Genomic DNA, 23,733 nt, shown 5'->3' with positions numbered 1-23,733 from the left:
GTGCACGCCGCTCTTTCATCAGTTAGTCGTTTAGGAGTTTTAAGCCCTCGGTGAGCTTTAAGGAGTATTGTGGACGTCGCTAAACGTAAATCAGCCGTGCCGTGCACACGCGTGGTCATTTTACAGCTATTCAACACACGTGTAAGTACGAAGAAAATCAGGCTTCCTGGAATTCTGTAAATCTAGCGAGAAGTTTTAGTTCACTTTGTCCGACAAAAGCGTTAGACACTAGACTGATAAACGAGTCCTCTTGGATTTATTACTCTTATATCTTGTTGTAACAGTTCAATGCCAACAGGTCTGTTCAGGCAAACATCATCCATGTTTCATCAGGTGCTCAAAATCAGTCATAATTAGAGGAGACATTCTGTTCCACTTGGCTGAATATTTGTTCAGTGTAAGTCTGGATGGATCTCTTACCATTCTGTTGATCCGCACAAAGTCCTCAGGCGTCTTGGCCCAAGCAGGAAGCTCTACATCACACACCGGGGTGCCGTCATCTCTGTCCCCCAAACCGTAACCGTTACTGTTCACAAACATCTCCGGCAGGTAGTAGAACTCCGGGATCAGCTCCTACAAACAGATTGAGACAGACAAGGCGGAGGAAAGTGAGTGCTGTGTGTTCGTTTGCACTACGTTATAAAGTCATGGATGTGCTGTAGAGCAGATCCATCCGTCCATTTTCCATACCACTTATCCAACACAGGGTCATGGGGAGCTGGGAGTCTATCCCAGGGAACGCAGGGAATGGGACACCCTTGATGGGGTGCCAACTCATTGCAGGGCACAATCACACACTATGGATAATCCCGCTCGGTCTACCGTACTTGTCTTTGGAAACCAGAGTACCTGGAGGAAACCTCCGGAGTATGGGGAGAACGTGCAAACTCCACGCACACAGATTCGAACCGCCAACCCCGGAGGTGTGAGGCAAACGTGCTAACATCTAAGCCACGGTGCCTCCCACGGCAGATCCTAAAATGGCCTGATTGAGTCCCATCTGATTGGGATGAAGTACTCGATACCTTCCCACGTCCAAATACAAGCTTACGAATAGAATAGCTCCAAAAAAAAAAAATAAACATGGCGGCAGAAACGTTGACAGCATTTCAAGTGGCCAGTGAAAGAACCTCCAGATGAGTTGTTAAAGACTTTGCAGTGAGTTGTAAAACACAGCACTTAGGGGAAAGGGAAAGAGTAACAAAATAAGCAGAAGGGATGAGGGGTAAGCTACAGTTATTTCCTGTCTAAGTGCTGGGCTGGATGTGTTATTTTTGGGGGGTCAGGAGGTGGTTTGGGTTTCTCGAGTACCACATGGGCTCAGGCAGAGACTGCAAACGAAAGCGCTGGCTCAAAGAATTTGACATTTCAGAGCTATGCGAGAATAATTAGCTCGATATAACATTATTATTATTATTATTATTATTATTATTATTATTATTATTATTATTTTTAAATTCACACAAACTCCAAATGTCAATCAGCCAAGTTCTATTTGGTGTCCGGTGTTCATTTCTTTAAATTCGTACTGAAGCTGCAAAGCTTTATCTTCACCATAAATGCTATATTCCAAATCCTCATATACCTGAAGTCTCTTATTTTTTTATTTTAATAAACAGGGCCAGGTTATCTAAAATGACTGTAAAGTTATGATCATTTTAACTGGTGAAGTTTTTAAAGAGAAACAATAGCCCATTACTTACTAATTTCATTTCAAAAAGGAACTATTTTATCATTAGCGTAGCTTATAGCATTCAGGAACAATTCCGTTTTCACACTTTTAGCGGCCTGGTAAAACGTATTATAAAAGTAGCCATTGTGTGAGCGTATGCGATACATTTCTGTGAAATCTGTGATCAGACCTTCGGAGTAATGTTACACTCAGCGTTAAGGTAACGCCATACTGAGATCGGACAGTGTCCCTAAAATAAATTTAAAAAAGTCTGCACGTAAGTGAAGAACTGGATGTGTTTGGAGGCATCTTGTATTTTATGAAGAGTAATCTAAGAATCGGCGACAAAGTGTGTAGCAAGGTCCAACAGAGCAGAAACTAACCAAGGTGAGACATGGAACAGGTGAACACATTAGGATAGTTAAGGGAGCGAGACATAGACTTAAACTAAAACAAACGCACATGGAATGAACTCAAAATATAATAACTATATAAGATTTTTTTTTGTTTTTAGTTAAACTACACACACTGAGGTGTTTATTTTACTCAATTTATTTTAATTAAACAATATAGGTGAGATATTTCCGATACACGTTAGCTACATTAGCACCATAGCTCCAGTGCAAAATAAAAAGAATATATAACGTCTGGTATAAACGTCTGCCTGTTGCTTCATGGGTCGCACTGAATGTTAGAAAATAAAGGCGTAGCGACTTCACCTGGGTCGTTCCACATGACTCGGTAGAACTGATGAGGTTCCTCAGATGTGAAACGTCTTTCGATTTATAACAGAAGTTCATAAATGCATTAAATGCAAAAGGGATACGTCGATGATGAAGCAGAGATGAGGGGTTAAAGCAGTCTGACTGTCACTGCGGTACTTCTTTATAATAACCTCAGCTTATAACATGTTCATTAGAGATCTATTACACAATTAATAACATTCCTCAGAGGCCATGTATTAAGCAATACATGTACTGATGCTTTATTTATATTTTTAAATGGCGCGCACACACTTTCAATAATAAGAATAATAATAGGAATAATTGTGTGTGTGTGTGTGTGTGTGCGCGCGCGCGCGCGCGTGTGTGTGTGTGTGTGAATAATAAGAACACTTGAAATCATTTTAAATATTATTCCATGGGGTTAAGTGAGTATTTTCCGCACGCTTTTAATTCAATTTTCAAGATCCATGCATTGCATTGTGGGCCAGGCAGCTGTTCATTCGGATTAATCGATTCGATTTTTATTTGTTTGTTTATTTATTTATCTTACAAATAAACAAACAAAAAACAAACAAAAACAAAAAAACCTTCCTGGCTTATCAATATTTGAAACAGCGTGAAAATGTTCTCAAAATAAATAAATAAATAAATAAATAAATAAATAAATACAATAGAACGAAGTTTACACAGTAGTTTGTATAAATTTGTATAAAAGGGTTTTTTTTTAAATATTTACCAACAGTACACAAGTGTTTTTAACCAGATTTTAAGCCCGAATAAATATCATCTAAAAATCCTCTAATAATATCATTTATAATTTTGCTTGTTACTTCTTCATCGGTGGTGTACACATGGATTTCACGCAGTGTTTTACCCGGGTGATCATTAATAAGTATTAAAATATCATCTGTTATCGGCTTCTGAATAAGAGGATGCTATCATGAAGCCATAGCAGAATTCTGAATCCCAGCACGCTTTCAGCACACTACACACCTTCAGTCAATAAAACTTCAACTTCATTTAACCCACAAGGGTCCACAGAAACTGCCACATTCCAACCCTCGGTCATATCCCTCCACAAATTACCCAGAAACCCCTGTGAGCGCATGTGGAGCATGTGCACACGAGGAATTTGGCCTCTTCCCTTTTAATGTCATTCTGAAGCACTTGCTTTTGAAGAGCATTTAAGATCTTCTCCAAACAAGCGAATCTGTCAAAAAAAACGTTTAAACATACACACATGGTACAGTTTTTTTGTACTGTACCGTGTGTACGTGTGTGTGTACATATAGATGTAGCTTTATTGACAAAATTCACAAAAATAACTACAACGTAACTACCTAAATATTTTCCTCCGCTGAATGCTAATGGTCACCATATGCTCTGAAAGCCCAGTGCATTCACAGTGACACAAATCACGGATTTAGAAAGGCAACGCTGTGGCAGTTTCAGAGTCTTAAACGTCACCCAAAGGACCCCAGACGAAGTTGGATGGAGAAGTCAATCTGTCACCCTGCTGGACATTCTGCGGTGAGAGCTGGTTGATCGGAGCTGAGCTCTGAGCTGTTCCGAGTTCTCTGGCCTGCTCCACCAGGCGGCCATTAAACCCGCTACAGCCTCATAATGGGCTGACGAGTCAATCACACTCCGCCGCTACCTCTCCACGGTGCTAACGTCCAAATGCCGCCCACATCTGCAACTGTCACACACTCCACACCTTCAGGCAGACCTGTTTTTTAAGAGAATATTGAGAAATTCCTGCATTTTTATTTATTTTTTTTTTTTCTATTCAAGAAAATGCTTTCCCATTCTCTTGTTTCTCTCCTGGTCTCATCTGCTGGCCAAGTTAATGGCAGATGGATGCAATTTGGGATTTCTTTTTTTCTTTCTTTAGATGAGGTCATTTTTGGATCATACTATCGGGAATACAGTGTTAGGTTTGAAGAGGAAGCGCTTTCTAGCTCTCTCGTTTCCTCCTTCTATATCTCTATCTGTTCTTTTCTCTCTCTTTGTTTAACGGCAGATAGAAAGGGTGCTCTAACATTAGCTGCTCACTCTTTGGTGAAAAGAGTGTGCAGGGTTTAAAGACAGGCTGAGCATGTATGTGTACTGGGTCATTTGCTCTTTTAGGGAGGTCGCCCCTGTTAAGCCAGCTTTCTCTGACAGCTTGTACTCATTACCGGAGGAACGGGGTAATGGAGGGGGTCGGGGACAGACACAGAGGACAAGAGCCTCAGAAACACGCTTCCCTTTAATCAGGCTGGATGACTACATTGTTAGAAGAAAAGAAAAAAAAAAGAGCTTGTCAGGGGGTTCTTCGGATTGTTGCGGGTCCTTCGTTTTCAAAAACGGTTCTAATTGGAACCATTTCTGATTGAGAAGTTCCTCGGTTGTCTGGTTTTTCATCTTACGTTAAAGGTTTCTCCCAGAGTGACAACCTCAAGGGTTCAACATTTGGCTTTCTTTTATAAGAGTGCCCTTAGCAGTAATCTTCCAAAGGACAACGGGTATATACATGTGCAAATGTGTATTTACACGTGCTTGTTCTTCGAGGGTTCTTTGGCGCACTGATAGTTCAACTTTTCTAAACGAGTCTAAATAGTTCTCAATAGTTCAGGCCCTCTCTGATTGGGAACCCTAATTTGTTGGAAAGTTCTACACAGAACCGCGAAGAGATTCCCCAAGGGGATTTATTTTTAAAACGCTTCCGATAAGCACAGTATGTGTGAGTCGGACCCGATGATAAACCGAAGGAAATAGAACTAAATTGTGATGAATTTGCCAGCGTGGGAGCATTCTGGGTCCGTTATATTCGACACGTATTAGAAAGGCGTCTAAGTGAAAACTGATTTAGAAAGCGACCAAGTTAGAACCATTTGGAAAGCCAGAAACGTTTATTAAAAGGGATTAAAAGAGTTATTCGGTTTGTCCCTTAACATGAGGTGTTTCCTTGTGAGAAATGGAGCTAAGTAGAAACATTTTAGTATATATCCAAGATGAACCCTTTTAGGAAGGTAATATCTTACGCAAAGAACCTTCGGAAAAACCTTCGAAGGGGTTCTTGTATATCTTGGAGGAACACTCAAAAGTTCTATGTAGTATCCCACAATAGTGGGTTTCCTTTCCAGAAAAGTCGAATCCATTTGAAAATGTCGAACCATTAGGGATCCTTGAGGACTGTATAATATATTAGGTGACGTCCAATATCCATTGGCCCAAAAATAAATAAATAAATAAATAAATAAATAAATAAATAAATAAATAAAGATCCCATTTACCCTCGTTCCATCCCTATTAACGATTAACCATTTTACATCCGAAACCTATATAGAGTATATACAGAAAGGGATCCAGGCAGGACAGCAGTGAACACACGTAGGATGCTAAAACCTTACCCAAATACCCTTTGGAAAACCCTTGAAGATTGTGGCATCTTGAAAGAGTTCTTTGCTTTGTCCCTTTGGAGGAAGCCCAGGAAACTAAAGAGGAGGAAATACCTATGTGGTATCCTACGCCCGGTGCTTTTCCTTTTCTACTCCCATTCCAATTTGAAAAGCTTGTTGAGAAGCGTTAACTAACCGTGCAGAAAACTACGGAAAACACGTTTCTCTCCGTTTTCTTGCTCTAACAAGATCACACCTTGTGTGGGACGATCTCTATTTGTAGCTGTGTAAAATGGTATCTGTTCAGACACCCAAATGCTGCCCATATTTGTTAACAGGGCTGATGTTCCACCAGCATCCTGCCTGAGTGTGTGTTTCGCCTGTACTCTGCGTCGTAGCTTGTTGTTCCTCTGTCTCACGGGCCCGTAAACCATGGCTTTACATAAAAAGACTACATTTGAAATAGCTTTTGTCATTAATGCTTTAGTAATTGCCCGGGGTGAAGCTAACGTGACGCGGGGTGTGCTGGAGAAGTCTGACACTTTTAGGTCAGCACGAGCGTGGTGTGTTCCTCTGTACGCTGTGGAGCGAAGAATCGGAGGAGGAGGAACAGGGCCAGGCCCTCCCTGCTGTTAAAAGATTGGTTCAGCTCAACGAGTTTTGCAGAATGCTTTCCTTTAACAGGCCTTGGGCATGGAGTGAAATGAGGCTCATGTTATTAAACAGTGTGAATTACATATTGGGACATGTTTAGGAGCGAGTGCTGCTGAGAGCGTTAATAATTTAGACAGTGAGTAAGAAGCGGAAGGCATGTCACTGCAGATTACGAGGTGCGTTTAGGAGATATTTAAATACAAAAGGAGAACTTTTAGCCCGTAGTTCATTGGGAAAGGAATTTACGCAATGTTCACACTCACGATGAATACAGTCGATCAGCCAAGACATGTTTCGTGTCACAATATTAAAAGGGAGAGCAAAAAATTAGGTCTCATGACAGGCATACAACTATTACATGCACAAGAAGGAACACACTCGGAGGTTGTTTGCTTTTTTTTTTTTTTTTTTTGGTCCAAAGTCATGCACTTTCTCTTCTGATTAGCATTTTAAAGAGAAAAGCGGCACGTACTGTTAGCCAGCCCTTTAATTCAAACCACACAAAACGTACGGTTCGGTCATTTGTGCCTTCCATGTAATCTGTGCTTCGATTGGACGACGTCCGCTCGGTTTATTTACTTCTCGTTCCTCCGAAAGCATTCTGCGAAATCAGCGATCGCGGTCGTAATCCATCTCGCTTGTATTTCAGCCGCCGCTGACGTGTTATGGATGTAGGGGTCAGAGAACAGGAAGGAAAAAGCAAACACGCTTAATCTGTAAACGTAACACTAAAAAAAAAAAAAAAAGAAAGAAAAGAAAAAAAAAAAAAGCTGAAACCGGGATACATAAATCACGGACGGGTATAAATAGACAGATTCATCGAGATCTAAACGCAAAACAGATGAAGAGAATCAGGAAACAAACCAATGACAGAAAAGGGGTGGAGACGGGACAAGGAATCGAATTAAAGCATGTTTTTTAAAAATAAATAAATAAATAATAAAAAAAAAAAAACATGCACATGCAGGGCTCGCTGTGGTGTTCCGCATGCTGGGCGCCGTGATGCAGTGTCTGATGCTGGTAAGTTTCTCGAGATACTGAAATACTAAAAGGTACATACTGGAGTCTGGATCTACCAGCAATTCTTAGAGGTTATAGTCTTCCAACTGGTTTGTATGATCGGTGCGTTATGCACGAGTGCTCTGTCTCACCTTCACATCTGAGGTGTCACGCTGGCAGTGCCTCCACGACCGCGTGATCCCAGAGAAAGTACGGTTAGGGTGATGGAACTTGTTGCCATTGGTGCTGAGAAAGAAGGTCGTAAAGGGTTCCTGGATTTAAAAATACAACACAAAGAACTTGTCACACATTTCTGTTAACACCTTTCATTAGCAAGAAATGTTTATTCCCGACGCCAAAACCACAACGTTCTGCAGCAGGAGCCAGGCTGTGGAGTAACGGCCGCATCGCATTACACGGGATCGCCACGTGATCCGTCTCCTGCCGAGCTTGGCTGATAATTAAGCACTTGCTTCGACAAATCTGCATTTTTCAAAGGAACTAATATCATTCCGCTACATAAACACTGGCAAAGTGAAATCCAAATTCATTTCTATGGTAATTTGACGCAATCGCATGATTGAGCGCTCCAGGAAGCTCGAGGAAATGTTCCGTTTGCATAAACATCTCAATGTGGAGGACATATCTGTCAGATTATGGAGAGTTAGTGGAGGGTTTTTTCTTCTTCTCCCTTTCTCCTCTCATTTATACCCACGGTGCCTGAGGCAGAATTAATTACTGAATGTGGCCTGTTGAGGAGCAGAGCTCTGCCTCTAATTGGCTCATATTCGCCATCATCAGCCGGAGCCGGAGTGACACGGCGAGGGAGGAGGAGGCAGCCGGGGGAGAGATGATGGCGTCTGCATTTTCATTCAAGCCGAGCTTAACAGCTGTCACAGTACACTTTCTCCAAATCGTCATCATCAACTCTATACATTCTACTGGCACAGCCAATTACAGCCATTTCATTCGTAATATCTCTGAAATTAAGCGTGCGCAGCTTTTTTAATTGCGAGCATATTTCAGCGAGGAATTGTAAGCTTATTTGGTTGGCTTTGTATTGATAGTTTAATGTCGACCGCAAGTGTCTGTCCTATAGTACAATAATAAAAACAAATCTGATGTAACAACCAGGAAGTGTTTTTATTTTAACAGCTACAAAATACAAATGAAATTAACATATTGAACATGATAAAATTATATGTATCTCTCTCTCTCTCTCTCTCTCTATATATATATATATATATATATATATATATATATATACACACACACACACATATACAGAGAGAGAGAGAGAGAGAGAGAGAGAGAGAGAGTCATTCCATGATTGGGGTGCCATATACATACATACATATATATATATATATATATATATATGCAGAGAGAGAGAGAGAGAGAGAGAGAGAGAGAGACATTCCATGATTGGGGTGCCATATACATATATATATATATATATATATATATATGCAGAGAGAGAGAGAGAGAGAGAGAGAGAGAGAGACATTCCATGATTGGGATGCCATGAGTATGTATATATATATATATATATATATATATATATATATATATATATATATATATATATATGCAGAGAGAGAGAGAGAGAGAGAGAGTCATTCCATGATTGGGGTGCCATATACATACATATATATATATATATATATATATATATATATATATATATATATATATATATATATATATATATATATATATATATATGCAGAGAGAGAGAGAGAGAGAGAGAGAGAGAGAGAGAGAGAGAGAGAGAGAGAGAGAGTCATTCCATGATTGGGGTGCCATTTTGTCCCACTAATGTTACATTTACAAATCTGTAGGTAAAATAAAGATCAATTTAAACATTTAAAACATGTTAAGACATTTTAAACACAGGAAAATGTTCTTCACATCTCCATATATATATATATGGAGAGAGAGAGAGAGAGAGAGAGAGAGAGAGCGCAATGAGTTTTCCATGAGTCATAAATGATCAGTTATGATAAAGACATTTTAGTTCACTCAGTTCTGTCAACGTGAACAAGCCCTCCCATATGAAATATCTGGAACATCAGCTCAACACATCCAAATTTCCTGAAGATTATGAAACTAAATTGTAGACTAAAAGTAAATTACTGAGCAAATGACTGGAGAAAAGTGTTCACCCTGACGTCAGTAGATCGTGAGTTGAAATCTAGGAAGCAGACCTGGCCGTGCTCTCTGGGTGGGAGGGATGATATCAACCACAGGGACACTAGCCAATCATGGCTGACTGTGAGCTCATGTATGTGAGGGCAGACACGCCCCTCCACATCCCCCACCCACCACCCAAGGACTGTGATCATAACCCCAGCTGCACTATGGTCACTTTAACACGATCATGTGAAATCATTCAAATGTCCTTAAAGTTCTCATACCGTTAGCATGGCTGCGAGTTAACAGCATGTTGTGTCTACGCTAGCAATGCTAATTCTATGCAACCCTGTTACTTTCAGCACGGTTACCCACTTCAAGAGCAAAATGCAGACAGTATCAGCAAAGCAACCTTGCAAAAATTTTAATTGTTTCCTGAGGGGGGGGTTAACACTTTAAAAAAAAAAATGATTTAAAGCCAGTGCAGTTGTAGAATCACTCTAATAGTACCAAGTACCAAGACGATTGAATGAAAACAGCAAGCATTCTTGTTATACACATCCCCCTCTTCCAGGTCAAATGAGGACAAGAGAGAGAAGCCGTGATTGGCATGTGTTTCTCAGGACTTTCCGCACTGTCTGATAGCCATAAAGCTAACACGCAGCAGCCTGTAAATCATTAGCGCTCACACATATGCTAGTTTAGTGGGCTGTGAAAGCCCGGCCTTCTCGAGCAGAACCCAAAACTGGCCCGACTGAGATGTTGAGTTTGACTTACGCTCTGTCGTGTGTGAGGCGGCTGACGTGCGGTGCGATCGACTATCAAAGCCATTCTCGTTCAAAAGTCTCGGGTTTGGCCCGGCGTATTAAAAATGTTGCAGGCGAAACAGATGATGCTTAAACAAACGGCATATTGTGATCGTTTTACAAACGCAACGATGCTGGAATTCTTCGCCCAACGTTCGTGATTGGTGGCTTTCCATGATCAAAGTTCCAAAGCAAAGTTGTCTTCTATGAGATCACATACACTGGCAAGATCAAACGGGTGAAAATGAACTCCAGTTATGGGACTGAACAGATTATACACTCCAGCATGTGCTTCCTGGGTTTAAACAAAATTATGCTAATCCCTACAACTGACACCGATAGACGTAAATGATATAAATTTGTTTAGATGCAAAAAAAAAACCCCAACAATATAATATTTGGGAATTATGTCCAAGAGGAGAACAAAAGTAGGCCCTTTGTAGGACACCATGTTGCACTTTTAAATGCCCAGAAGAATCTCCATTAATTCTAGCATAAAGAGAAGATTATTATTATTATTATTAGTTGTAGTAGTAATAGTACACTATTTGCCAAAAGTACATGGACGACCCTCCTTATGATGGGATTCAGGTGTTTCGGCCACATCCATGTGCATAAAATCAAGCAACGAGCCATGCAATCTCCATAGGCTGTAATGGGTCCAGTGAATTGAAGCATGGCACTGTCATCGGACGCCAGGCCTTCTCATCCAACATCAGAGCCTGACCTCACAAATGCTCTTTTGAATGAATGGACACAAATTCTCACAAATCTCAGAGTGGAATGGATGCCCAGCAAGCTCATATAGGTGTGATGGTCAGGTGTCCACATATTTCTGGAAATATAGTGTAGTAGTAGTAAGAGGGGTAGATGAAGCAGGGCTTACTATTCGGATGAGCCAGTGAAGGGTGGCGGCTGCCGATGAGTAGTGGGTGGAGTAGTGGCAGGGTGGAGCCTCGTCATCCCACACTTCATAGCGCTCGGCGTAAAACACGGCACGCTTTGGGTTCAGAGCTCCTATTGGCTGAAAAAAAAAAAGTCATAATATTACTTACATCACAATGCCACGTACTTTTATTAATGCACTTATAAGAATGATATATCCGGGCTTGTTGCACAGTCGCAGGATATAAACTGCTCATCATTCTATTTATCAATAGTAACATTTGATAAAAAACACATTGCTACACAATGTGAACTAGGTCTATTCGTGCTTTAAACCTGACTACAGCTCATTTACACACTATTGGGGAAAAAAAAAAAAAAAATCATATATTATAGATTATATTAGTGATCAGTAACCCATACAGAAACACCTTTATTACCTTCAGATTCATAACCATGTGTATAGCTTGATTGGTTTACATCACTACCCATAACACCTTTATTAGAATGAATAAGCATCCTTAGATGCCATGGACTGACCATTTGCAATGTGAAGGTATTTTCAAAACAATACTTCTGAGCATTGTTCATGATATAATGGACCGAGCAGCCTTGTTTAAAGCATTTCAAATGCATAACTCTCTTACCCAAAAAGGTTTTAATATTCAATGAATTAATCATGAATGATTTATTTAATACTTTACGTAATTATTTATATTATTAATAATAAAAACATGTGAACATCATCTATTAATGGTTTATGAACATGTTATAAGATGACATGTTACATTCTCCTTTTCTACTACTACTACTACTACTACTACTACTAATAATAATAATAATAATAATAATAATAGGGTCTATTTATGTATTTGTTTGTTTGTTTGTTTTCTGGATAAAATATTCTCCAGAGTAGTGCACTGGGAGCAAACATCCCTCCTGCTCCAGGTTTGACCTTTAAAACCTCAGTTTTGACATTTAACCCAAACAAAATGTGATATCGGAGCTCTTACACTGATAAAACCATGTATTTTTTAGCGTGCACACTTTCTGTTCATAGAACAGACTGCAAACCATCTCATAAAAACATCTGATGCGAACGCTTCATCCTCTATAACGCTGTGCCGAGGGTGGATCCAGTGCATGAGAAATGTGTGTGTGTGTGTGTGTGTGTGTGTGTGTACGAGCAGTATAGTCCTGAATGTTTGATGGGCGAGACTTTGCAGAGCTCCATTAGCCGCTGTTCTGGATTCAGCGCTGTGCTCTGTCTGTCACACCCTATTACACTCTCCGTCCTCAACCCTCAAATATTATCTGCGGATATGGTTTGTGTACGCCACACAAACCTAAGATTTGGACGTACGCTTTAAACATGGTCCGTGCCAGAAACAATATGCACTTGTACACACACACACACACACACACACACACACACATCCGAGTGTGTTCGTAGCAATCTAAGAGGCTCCTGTTGAAGGTTGCAGGTAATCTGGCCTGTCTTAACCTCGTCTGACCCGATTTACGCCACGTACACCGGCGCTGGTCTTCCTCTGCAGTTAAGCCCCTTCACATACTCCTGCACAATGTCCAGAGTAAACATCCACACTGGCATTTATTCAGCTGAGCTGGGTAAGGACACAGATGGTGATAAACCTGTCTGCACACAACGTAAACAGTTTGCAGCGGACACAAGCGGTGCGAAACGCAACCGCCGAATAGAATCCAGCTCTGTATTTTAGCATAAAAATGCACAGTGATGTGTATCTTGGACGTGAAACGGTTTTTATTATCAACGTAATGACCCGCGGTCTCTTAACCTTCAGCCTGATATAAAAGCCAATAGCTTTAAATGTCATGAGGTTTCTCCTTCGCCTAGCTTCTACAGTCCAGGCTCATATATCAGTTTGCTTAATTTGACCTGATTTTGGCTCTACAGACAAGCCTAATTAAACAGTCGTCCAAAACTGATCACGCTAACAGCCGGGGTTATTCACCGTGCTTGGCTCATCGCTGGGACTCGGAAAAGTTGCCGTAAAACACTCGTATATTAAACCGACTGAGCCCATTAAGACGTTTACAAGTAGGACATGACCGGCGTTAGACTTCACACAAAACGGAACAAACATCCGACTTGGTGTTTAATGTTTACTCGTGATTTTGGTGGACGTTAGCCGACGATAGCTATTTTCAAGATCAACATTTAAAGAAACACATCCCCATCTCCCTCCAGAAGAGAGTTGGATGTTAGTTGTTTGTTTTTTCCCCCCCGTCATGTTTATAGATCCCTGGGTATTAGTTAGTTAACTTTTTTTAGTTTTTTTTTTTTTTTTTTTTGACCAGTAGAAATTGCAGCTTAGCAGCAAAAACCTACTGATGTTGTTATTGTTTTTCAAGAACTTATAATAGCATCACCTTCTTCTTCTTCTTCTTCTTCTCTCGCTCTCACTCTTTTTTTTATATAGAAAAAAAGCCATTTTTTCAACCCCATTTAATTATGGTTAAATCAAATATAGATTAATTCATAGATTAATCCCTCTGGTGCAACCGATGCAGAGTGCTTCAACAGACAGTTTCACTTTCAGACCTGTTTAGAAACTGGAACCAATAAAGGTTCCCAGAAACCCCTCAATGAACTGTTTGGGTTTTTTTTTGTTGTTGTTGTTGTTTTGTTTTTTTCTCAAAAACGTTATATTGCATTAATGATATTTGTCCGTTTTTATACATTTTTTAAATTATATAAGCTGCAGGTTTATATGAGAAAAGCAATATCGGATAAAAGAGCTGCTTTGTTGTGTAAAATATCAACTAGATTATTTTCCAAAATCGACGTTGCAATTTTCAACATGGCAGGAGAAGACTATAGGGAGAAAAAAAAAAAAAGAAGATGAAGAAGAAGAAGAAAAAAAAAAAGAGTATTGGTAATACTGTACACAATTAGAAAACAAATGGTTCGTAAGGATTTGTTGGATCATTAAGAGTTCCTAAAGGAGATCCTCTAGGAACATCTTCTGATAGGGGAATACTCCGTTAAGGGTTTTAGATACCGTAGAAGCTTTAATAATGACACACCCGAAGAACTTGAAAAACTAGGATTTTAAAGTTAAATATTTTCCCATAAAAATCGACATCTACAACCCTTAAGCGTTCTCCGGTTTTCCCTTCTCTGTCGGAAGGTTCTACGGTATGTAGAACTTTAAAATGGAGGGGTTTCTCTCTCAGACTGGGTTACCAGTTCAACTGCTTTAGTAGGGGAAAAAAACTTGAACTAGCCAAAGAATCCAAAGAGCTTAATGGTCCTGTGTTAGTTCCAGGAAGAAAAAAAACTGGAAAAAAAAAAAATCCCAAGCACCTCCAAAAAGCCGCTACTGAACCCTTGAGCGAGTTGCTTAATATTCAAATGCTGAGCTTTACACGCTTTGCATCACTTTGGATAACCGAGTATAATAAACGAAATCATGGTTCATTTCAAATATCTGAGGTCGATAAAATCTACTCACGGGCCGGATGCCGACCTTAAGACCACATCGTGGGTGACAGGATGATCGAAGCTGACAAAAAAATGACTTTCGAATGAATGCACGCCTATAACCTTCCTTTAAACACCGACGTCCGTTCGTAGTCGAGCTCATTTTTTTATCAGGCAGAATCTTGGCGTTTTTAATATGGTGTGATATGTGCCGAGAAGTAAAGCTCTGTTTATATTGTACATCATTAGGTAAGAAATGTTCCTCAAGGGCTTGCTGGATAATTAAGAGTTCCTAAAGGAGTTCCTCTAGGAACATTCTCTAATATAGGTGAATATAATGAAGAATTCTTAAAGGAGTTCTTTTAGGAACATTCTCTGATAAGGAAATCCTCTTAAGGGTTAAGGGTTTTACACGCAAGTTTTGGAGTTGACTTTTTTCCTTTACTGCAAAAGTAAAGTAAGGCATCGTTTAGAAACCATGCTTAACCAGGAGCTGCCACAATGCAGCTATTCAATTTACTTCCTCCAGAGTTATACAGTACAGCCCTTGTGAATACTCCATTAAAAAATCCTTTAGAGCAGGACAAATTGGTTCCCAAGGCTTTTCAGTCACCTACGCTAGCTACAGCTGGAACGTGGGCAGTCAATATTAATATACTCAATGTCAGGGAGCGTGAGGAAGCAAGTCCTGAGGGACGATCGATAGTCCTCCGGCTCTCCGAAGTAGCGGCGTGTAGCTGCTATGTTCACGAATTAGCATGGAGCATACGCCACTGCGAGACAATAAGTGGCCCGAAACCTAATGGAAGCTGTAAGAAAACTCTCGGAGCGAGCGACATCGCCAGTGGAACGATTAAAAAAAGGACGCGAATGCCAGAGGGAAGAAATTCGGAGACACCAAATGGTAACACGATGGAGAAAAGAAACACGCTTTAATATGGAACGAGTTTCCGCATGTTTCTGTTACTCCCACCTTCACATCCTCCCCTTTCTGCCCTCTCTCCCACTCTTTTCCTCCCTTTTTAATGATCATCCTCACTAGAGTTCGCACAACTGGCCTGGACGATAGAGGAGTTTATGGAGATCTGCTCAGATTAATGGGCTGATAATGAGCTGCCATGTGATGGCCAGAACCAAGCCTGATAGGGCAGGCAGCCACAGGAAGTCTCGCACTCTGTAAAAAGTTGCATGGTGGAACCGGTCAAAAGCGCAAGATGAGTCCAGATCATTGGAAATGTAAGATCCACTTAACTGAGAAAATATTGTTTGGCATGAAAGAGAGTGCATGCCAAGTTCAGCTAAGCTGTTGGAGAAGTTAAGACCATGTGGAGCAAAGAGGTTAAACATGTTTTCCAGTGGAAGTGAAGCGGGGGTACACTGGAGCGATCTCTTTAAAGGAATAGTTCGGCCAAAAAATGTCATTTGCACAATTTTCCACTTATCCGGAAAACAGCAGGTCGGCCAAGATATCTTCGGTGACTGAGCTCTTTAGATTTGTACTGAGCTGTGAGGGAAAAGTCGCTATACATCGTACGGGATGAACCACTATAACGTTCGACTAGTTAACCAGTAGTTCAACGAAATAGTACACTAGTCATTTTCCCAAGCAAAAACTGATTTAGTCACTAATCACTGTTTTTTTTTTTTTTTTTTTTTAAATTGTTATTATTTTATTAACGTGGCCAATCCTGATAAATAACAAGTTCCTCAACGTCCTTACCCGAGCTGTAGCAGAGCTGAAGTCGTTGATTCTGAAACAGAGAGCACGCAGCATGGAAGCTCATGTCCATCAGCCGAGCTCTCGTTACAGCTAAATGCCCGGCCTTCCTTGGACGGAGGATTCTATGTTCTATTCTGTTTTCCGGTCCTCTACCTGTAAACTACCTGATGTTGATAGTGTTGCTTATGCGGGAATTTACTGTGCCACGGTGCAAGAATTTCATGCTTTAAAGAACGGCAAAATGACCCGTGGGAGTAGGCGGGATTAGTCGGAAGTCTTCGGGAGCAGGAAGACAGCCCCGTATGCACTTTATACAAAGTGATATCAAAGTGATAGACCTTCCATGAAAGTAAAAGGGGAAGAAGAAAAAAGAAAAATAAAAAGACTTTTCCCAGCATAGTCTTATACGTTTGACGATAGAACTGGCTTCATATAGTCTGAAATACATTCCGACTATCAAAATACATTCAGCTGCCATCTGCTATTATCATATCACTGCCTTGCTGTTTTTCCTACTTTCCTGACTAGTCAACAGCTCGGCACAGCAGTGGCTACTGAATATGTAATCGGACTGGTCTATGTAACCCCTCCTATTAATATAAATAGTCACCGTTATTAGTTTGGCATCATGGGAAGTACATATCTGAAACATAATACGCTCTGAAATGACTTTGTTTGGCTCAGTAACATCATTTACCTGCAAATGAAACGGGAGTTGATCCAAACAGCATCTAACTTTGGACCACACCTCCTAACCGGGCCTTATACTTGCTTTGATACCAAACTGTACACTCGAGAAGAAAGATATTCCGCTTTAAAATGGCTGCTATACTGTTTATACTGAGATAAGCTTTCTTTACTTGTCAGCAAAAATAGCGTTGTAGCGTCCTTCAGCATAAAACTAAAGAATCGAACTTCAAAGAGCATGCATATCTTGGCTGATCTTGGCACTACTTTGCTAGTAAAGACAGAAAAGTCACATTTGGAACCTATAACAATATACTTTAGCGTTTCGTCGGAACACCAGAGAACATGCCTCCAACCGACCAAAAGTATGGGGGATTCAACCAGCAACCAGAAGTATGGAGGACTCTTAGAGAAACACATTTTATCACTTTCCTTTCAATGTACAATGACGTGCTCAGTGCACTTATCAGAGACAGCAGAGGGACCCGGTGCGTGTAAGTGTTTGGATCTAGATCCTCTGGGGAATGCACCTGGAAGAAGAAAGCGGAATTTTCCAGAAGCCTGGTCGCTCAGCTATCAAGAGGAAACGCACCGTACCAGCTGCTTCATGAAAAAAACAACTTTGCCCAGATGAAAGAGAAAGAGAGAAAATTAGCGAGCGCTTTATTTTACAGCACAGTACGTACATAGTATTTCTCAGGGAAGTACATGGTCATTTCGGGTTCATCGTTGGCATATTGGATCGTAGGGAGATATTCGTGGAAGCAGGTTTGAACCTCAATGCAATAATTAATTCAGAATTGAGCGGCTGAAAACGCAGTACTAAAGGAAGAATTATTAGCTAACTTGCTGTTAACTACGTGTACGCACATACAAGATGGCTGCCGCGTCCGTCCTGCAGTATATCCTGCGGTGTAACCTGCAGTCGTCTGGCGCGTCCATGCGGTTCAATACCGACACAAACACGGTACTATTCTATACTATTTCTAACGGCTTTCCTCTTAGAGTTAGCGTTTGAATTTTTAACTGTTTTAAGGACCAGTCTTCAGGATTTTCTAGATTACTAAATGCTTTTGAAAGCACGGTGATGGCTTTTTGATTTGAGACGCAGATCACGACGGCGATCACGACGACAGCAGAGCGATTTAAACAGCGTTTCACCGGTCTGTTTAGCATCACCGTGCATGAAATCGCTAAACGTTACAGTTCAACTTGGAAACTAAATGGACACAGATGTTTTGCCTCTGATTTGCCAGCTAGCAGAGGTTGCGTTTAATCCTCCATGTACTCATAAGATACGTAAAAAATCATGCTCTCATGGCAGGCGTGCGCACGCACGTACGCATGGTGAACGTGACGGATATTTGCATCTTTACAAGTAACACCTGACGCCTTTGTTTTTGTCTCTAGTCAGAACTACTCTCGGAGCTGCTGTTCTAGAAAAGTCAGCGTCTTCTGACCAATCATATTTAAGAATTCAACAGTGGTGCGGTATAATAGGTAGTTACTGTATTGCAATATAAAGTGCTACTGAAAATTATGGAGACAATGATGATGAAAAAAAGGGAGCTGTGTTAATTAATTAATTAATTAATTAATTAATTAATTATTTTTTTACAGTATTTTGACAGCTAAAAAAGCTAACCATTTTGATTGAAATTATAGTAAAGTATTGAATTTAGGAGAGGCTGAATAAATTACATTGCTTATTCAGAGCTAAAGTTAATTTGGCCTAATTTGCATACTAACTGCATCCTTTATTATTTTCATTCCTGCCCTGTAGCTCCTCTTTATATGAGCTACGCTTGACCATAAACAGCTTGGGAACACTAAAAGGCGTTCTTTATTGAAAATCAGTAACAAACTGAGCTGTACTTCCTACCTTAATATCCAAAACAGGCTGTTTGACAACAAACCTATTATCATCTATCTCTCATCCCCGCTGACCTCATTAGGCCAGACCTGTTCGAATGCTAACGATACATTAGCCATAGTGTGATAATACAATCTCAGTAACCTCATTATCAGACAATTAAAAATCCATTTGCAGTGCAGCGGCTTTGAGATTTAAAGGCTTGTAAAGAATGTCTGAGTATTTCTTAATCCCTCAAATTCTCCATCTCGGGGAAAAGTGCTTGACCTGATGTCTCATAAAACCGTTACATAAATAAAAATCCCAGCTCGCAAATTTTATTGAGATGTTAACGATACATAAGGATTTTTTATTTTTTTTTTGGTCTGGTGAGATGCAGACCATCTTGAAAAAGCAAGCATGGGTCAAACAGTTTTTACTGAAATATTTTTTCAATCGTTGTATGACTTAGGAGCAGAGTGTCTATTTGCCACACAACGCTTACACACCAAAAATGAGCAAAAAGAATGAAATAACTGAGAAAGCCAGCGACCCGAACAAGGTACTAGCTAGCCACTAGCTCATTAACATACTAGCCAATTTAAGATAATTATTGTATTGCGTCATTAAAACCAAGCTAATGTTTTAAGTACATTTTATACTATATATATATATATACATATATATACACTGTATATATATATATATATATATATATACATACATACACACACACACATACATATATATATATATATATATATATATATATATATATATATATATATATATATATATATATATATGTGTATATATTAATCACTTATTTTAAGTGAAAATTCTGCATTTAATTTAAATACACTGATCCATGAATTAATTTTTTCAATTTTTTAATTTAATTTTTTTTCTTTCAGTCTGTTAGTTTTAGAAAAGAAAATCCTAGCTAGAGAGTGAGCGACGAGAATAAATACATAAATAAAATTGATGTTATTTCAGAAATAATTTCACCTTCAAATTAACTGCTAATCCTAGAGGGTTCACATACTTTTGCCACTCACCGATGTGTAATATTGGATCGTTTTCCTTAATAAATAGATGACCAAGTATACTAATTTTGTCTCGGTTGACGTTATCTGCTCATGAGTCAGATACAGTAGGTACATACAGTATAAAGGAGGATGTGCTATTCCGTGCAGACGGTAGCCGTGAGCCGGGGCGGTGCAAACAGGACGATTGATATTACTGGAAGAGTTATCACATGATGCCCTTAGGAGGCAACGGATATTTAGAGACCTGTATGATTATTTATTTATTTATTATTATTTAAAAATAAATAAATAAATAAAAAATAAAAATTTGGGGAGGACGAATGCTGGCTTATAAAATTGGTTCTGATTGTCTCAGCATGTGGTCAATTAAAAATAAAAAAATAAACAAATAAAGGTTTATCATGGTTTAGCCTCTGAGAACCTCTGTTGATTAGCAGTAATAGTTTTTTGACCTCACTTATACTGTACTGGATGGACAACGTAGAATTCACCCCACTATTTCTCGCCATATTTTGGTCTTTCCAGGTGCTGTGATTCCGCTGTATACGCTGCAAAAGAATATTTTTTATTCTCGTGTACACGAGTTAAAAGTACTTCAGCTTCCGCCTCAGAGAAATCCTTCTTCCTGCGGCCGTTCGGTAGCCGTCGTGCGCTTTCCGCTCTGTAAACTTGGCCTTTTTATGGAGGCTTGTGTGCGTCAGCAAAAGCAAATCAGCTGTAGCGTGCACGTGGCCAGGAATGTACGGACGATGATCGACTTACACACACGGATACGGGGGGAAAAAAAAATCAGCATCTACGAACCTTTTGTAAATCCGGCAAACGTTTTTCGTTTGGTTTGCCTTACGTAAACACCGACAAACAACTTTATTCCGAGATTAATGAATAAGACCCAATGTTTTTTCAGCAGTTACTACATAAAAAAGCTCACGGAACAAGCAGAAAGCCTGGAAATGTTCCCAAATTCTCTGGAAAAACCACCGTGCTAACCCGAAACTTATTAGCTAGGTTCCTATTTTGTTAAATCTATCCCTCATAGACTCATGCTACCTCGAGTAGTTTTTGAAACAGGCAGCTACTGAAATGTACTGAGACACCACTCAGCAAAAATCAAGCCAAACTCTCTCACTTCGTGACTAATCGTGTACCTCGTGTACCTCATTACTGTAAAAATGGACCGCTATCTTCAAACCCAATCAGCGTCTGTTGCTGAGCCTCCAGATTTAAGCAGAGCGGTTTGGAGATTAGAGCACAGGATAGTGCATTTAGCCTGTAATATCTGCTCTGCTTTTCCCTGGAGACAAGCATCCAGCATTTCATATTTCAGAGGAAATTACATTAGGGCTCAGCACGATGGCAGCGTCTGTCAGGGAAAGCAGCACTTGTTTTCTCTGGCCTCGTCAGCCAGCGAGAGCAACGTACAGCTTCGGTCTGATCTAATCAAGATCCTGCAAGTCAAAACAAAGCAAACGCTTCTCTCAGGCTTCGGACATGAGGGAAGAATGGTATGCATTTGTGTCTGTGTGTATGTTAGGTTATTACTAATCTAGATGGGAACAAGCCTGAGGTGGTCATGAAAGAGAATTCTACCACAGCACTGGTAAATTCTTCATTCCAATTGGTTAGAAGATGTCGATTCATTTTCGGTAACCGCAGCTCTGACAGTAGTGCAGCCACAAATCCATCCATCCATCCATTTTCTGTACCGCTTATCCTACACAGGGTTGTCGGGAGCCCGGAGCCGATCCCAGGGGACTCGGGGCACAAGGTGGGGAACACCCCGGATGGGGTGCCAACGTATGTGTATGGGCTGGGGGAGGAAATCCGAGTACCAGAAGGAAACCTCCGGAGCACACGGGGGGGGGGGGGGGGCATGCAAACTCTGTGCACACCATGGACAGGGTGCCAACCCATCACAGGGCACAACCACACACTCATTCACACACTACAGACAATCTGGAAATGGCAATCAGCCTACAATGCATGTCGTTGGACTGGGGGAGGAAACCGGAGTACCCGGAGGAAACCCCCGAAAATATATAATCCACTTTGGGGTGATCTCTTAGAATAAATAAATAAATAAATAAATAAATAAATAAATAAAGCAAATGGGAAGGCTTGAGGAAACTTTCACTTTAATGAACTATATTAAATGCAGCGCTATTTAAGAAAGTCTGAATTTTGTTGTAATAGTTCTGGCATCAAATAAGCCTGTAATAATGAAATTTCCCCGCTAGCAGACTTGTACAACTGAGATAATTATGTCTGCTGTCTCTCCTCCACTTTCCTATTCACGCCTTTGTGAAAAGTTCAAACGCAGACAAGCCATCTAATTTCCTGTCAAAACCGCACAAAAGAAGTCGAATAACACGGGCTGAAAAGGCGGCGCCGAAACCCGATCGTCCGATTGGCGAGCATTAGCATGCGCTAATTAACAGCTGCGAGCCGAGCATTTTCTCTTTTCCATCAGTTGCCCGTCTGTCGAAAAAGGAAATAATCATTAGATTCCAATAAATCCATCTAGCACCTGAACGCCGCTGTCATGCCGAAATGAGCAAGCCTTCGCCTGGAGCCCAGAAACGACCGGACCTGGGTTCTGAGTCACTCTCCTAAACAGGATGGTTGCAGGTATGTGTTGTGGGTGTGGTAGGAGGTTGAATTAAGGTACGCTTCAGTGGCAGGATGTTTCAGTGGCACGAAGCTGCTCGTCACGCAGGCCCTCGGGGACATTCTCAGCTCCGTGACTGGCAGCTGTTTCCTGCTGGGCGAGTTACAGTGGTTCACGCCGAGCCGCTTGGCATGGAGTTTTTGGATGAGTTAGCATTCCCATGGCAAGTATTTGCATAACGCAACATCAGCGTTTATTACTGTCCTGTCCAGAATACACGCAATGTCGGAACCGATCGGAAAGTGACATGTATGGGGGAAATGTGTGTTTATATTTATAAACACCCAATCGTCCTATAGCTTAAAATTAAGGTTCTATTTGGGACAAAATGACCCCGGATTTCAACCATGGAATATATGTATTATATATTAAGGTCTCCACTTATATGCTGCTTTTTTAACCTTAGCGGTTCCAAAGCGCTTTACACTGTGTCTCATTCACCCACTCACACACACTCACACACCAACGGTAGCAGAGCTGCCATGCACGGAGCTAACTTGCCATCGGGAGCAACTCGGGGTTCGGCGTCTCGCCCGAGGACACTTCGGCACGTGGAGTCACGTGGGCCGGGAATCGAACCTCCAACACTACGATTAGTGCACGACCCGCTCTACCACCTGAGCCTAGCCAGCCTAGCCTACCGTCTAGCCACAGCCGCCCAACCTGATGCAGGAAACTATCTTCTCTCATCTTACGTTTAGCAACTCATCCCTTTAAAAGCATTTCGTGACGTCCCCTTTAACAAATGTTAAACGTAATGCTTCCTTACTGCACTTTATAGCAAGAGATATAAAGAGAGAGCTGCCTCATGGGTTTATTTTCTCCGTCTGTGTTCTAATGCTTTCTGCGTCTCTTGTTATACGTTCAGAGGACTGAATTATGTCTCCATGTGCGCGAGTGTATGTACGTGGTCTGTGTTCTCGGTGTAGTTATTTATCCGGAAACGGACAGTAAAGTTGTCAATCGATCATGAAAGCAATATAGCATGTGAAAGCAACACATCCAGACTTTACTTGGATCTAAACAGACTAAAT

At 40.6% G+C, this 23,733-nt stretch overlaps 1 protein-coding gene across 1 annotated transcript in view; it reads right to left on the bottom strand.

Annotated features, from left to right (window-relative positions):
• The window catches only part of nbeab (neurobeachin b), a 378,177-nt gene that overhangs the window by 51,270 nt on the left and 303,174 nt on the right, over window positions 1-23,733 (bottom strand). Inside the window, exons 44-46 of the mRNA XM_053687300.1 lie at window positions 11,259-11,396; window positions 7,586-7,705; window positions 421-573 (exon numbers count right to left, since the gene is read on the bottom strand). Of these exons, the coding sequence (XP_053543275.1) occupies window positions 421-573; window positions 7,586-7,705; window positions 11,259-11,396 (411 nt within the window). The remainder of the gene's footprint in view (window positions 1-420; window positions 574-7,585; window positions 7,706-11,258; window positions 11,397-23,733) is intronic.

This window comes from Ictalurus punctatus, chromosome 17 (genome assembly GCF_001660625.3).
Source record: "Ictalurus punctatus breed USDA103 chromosome 17, Coco_2.0, whole genome shotgun sequence".
Lineage (NCBI taxonomy): Eukaryota > Metazoa > Chordata > Actinopteri > Siluriformes > Ictaluridae > Ictalurus > Ictalurus punctatus.
Note: the sequence above shows the minus strand (reverse complement) of the source record. Positions and strands in the feature narration are given on the sequence as shown.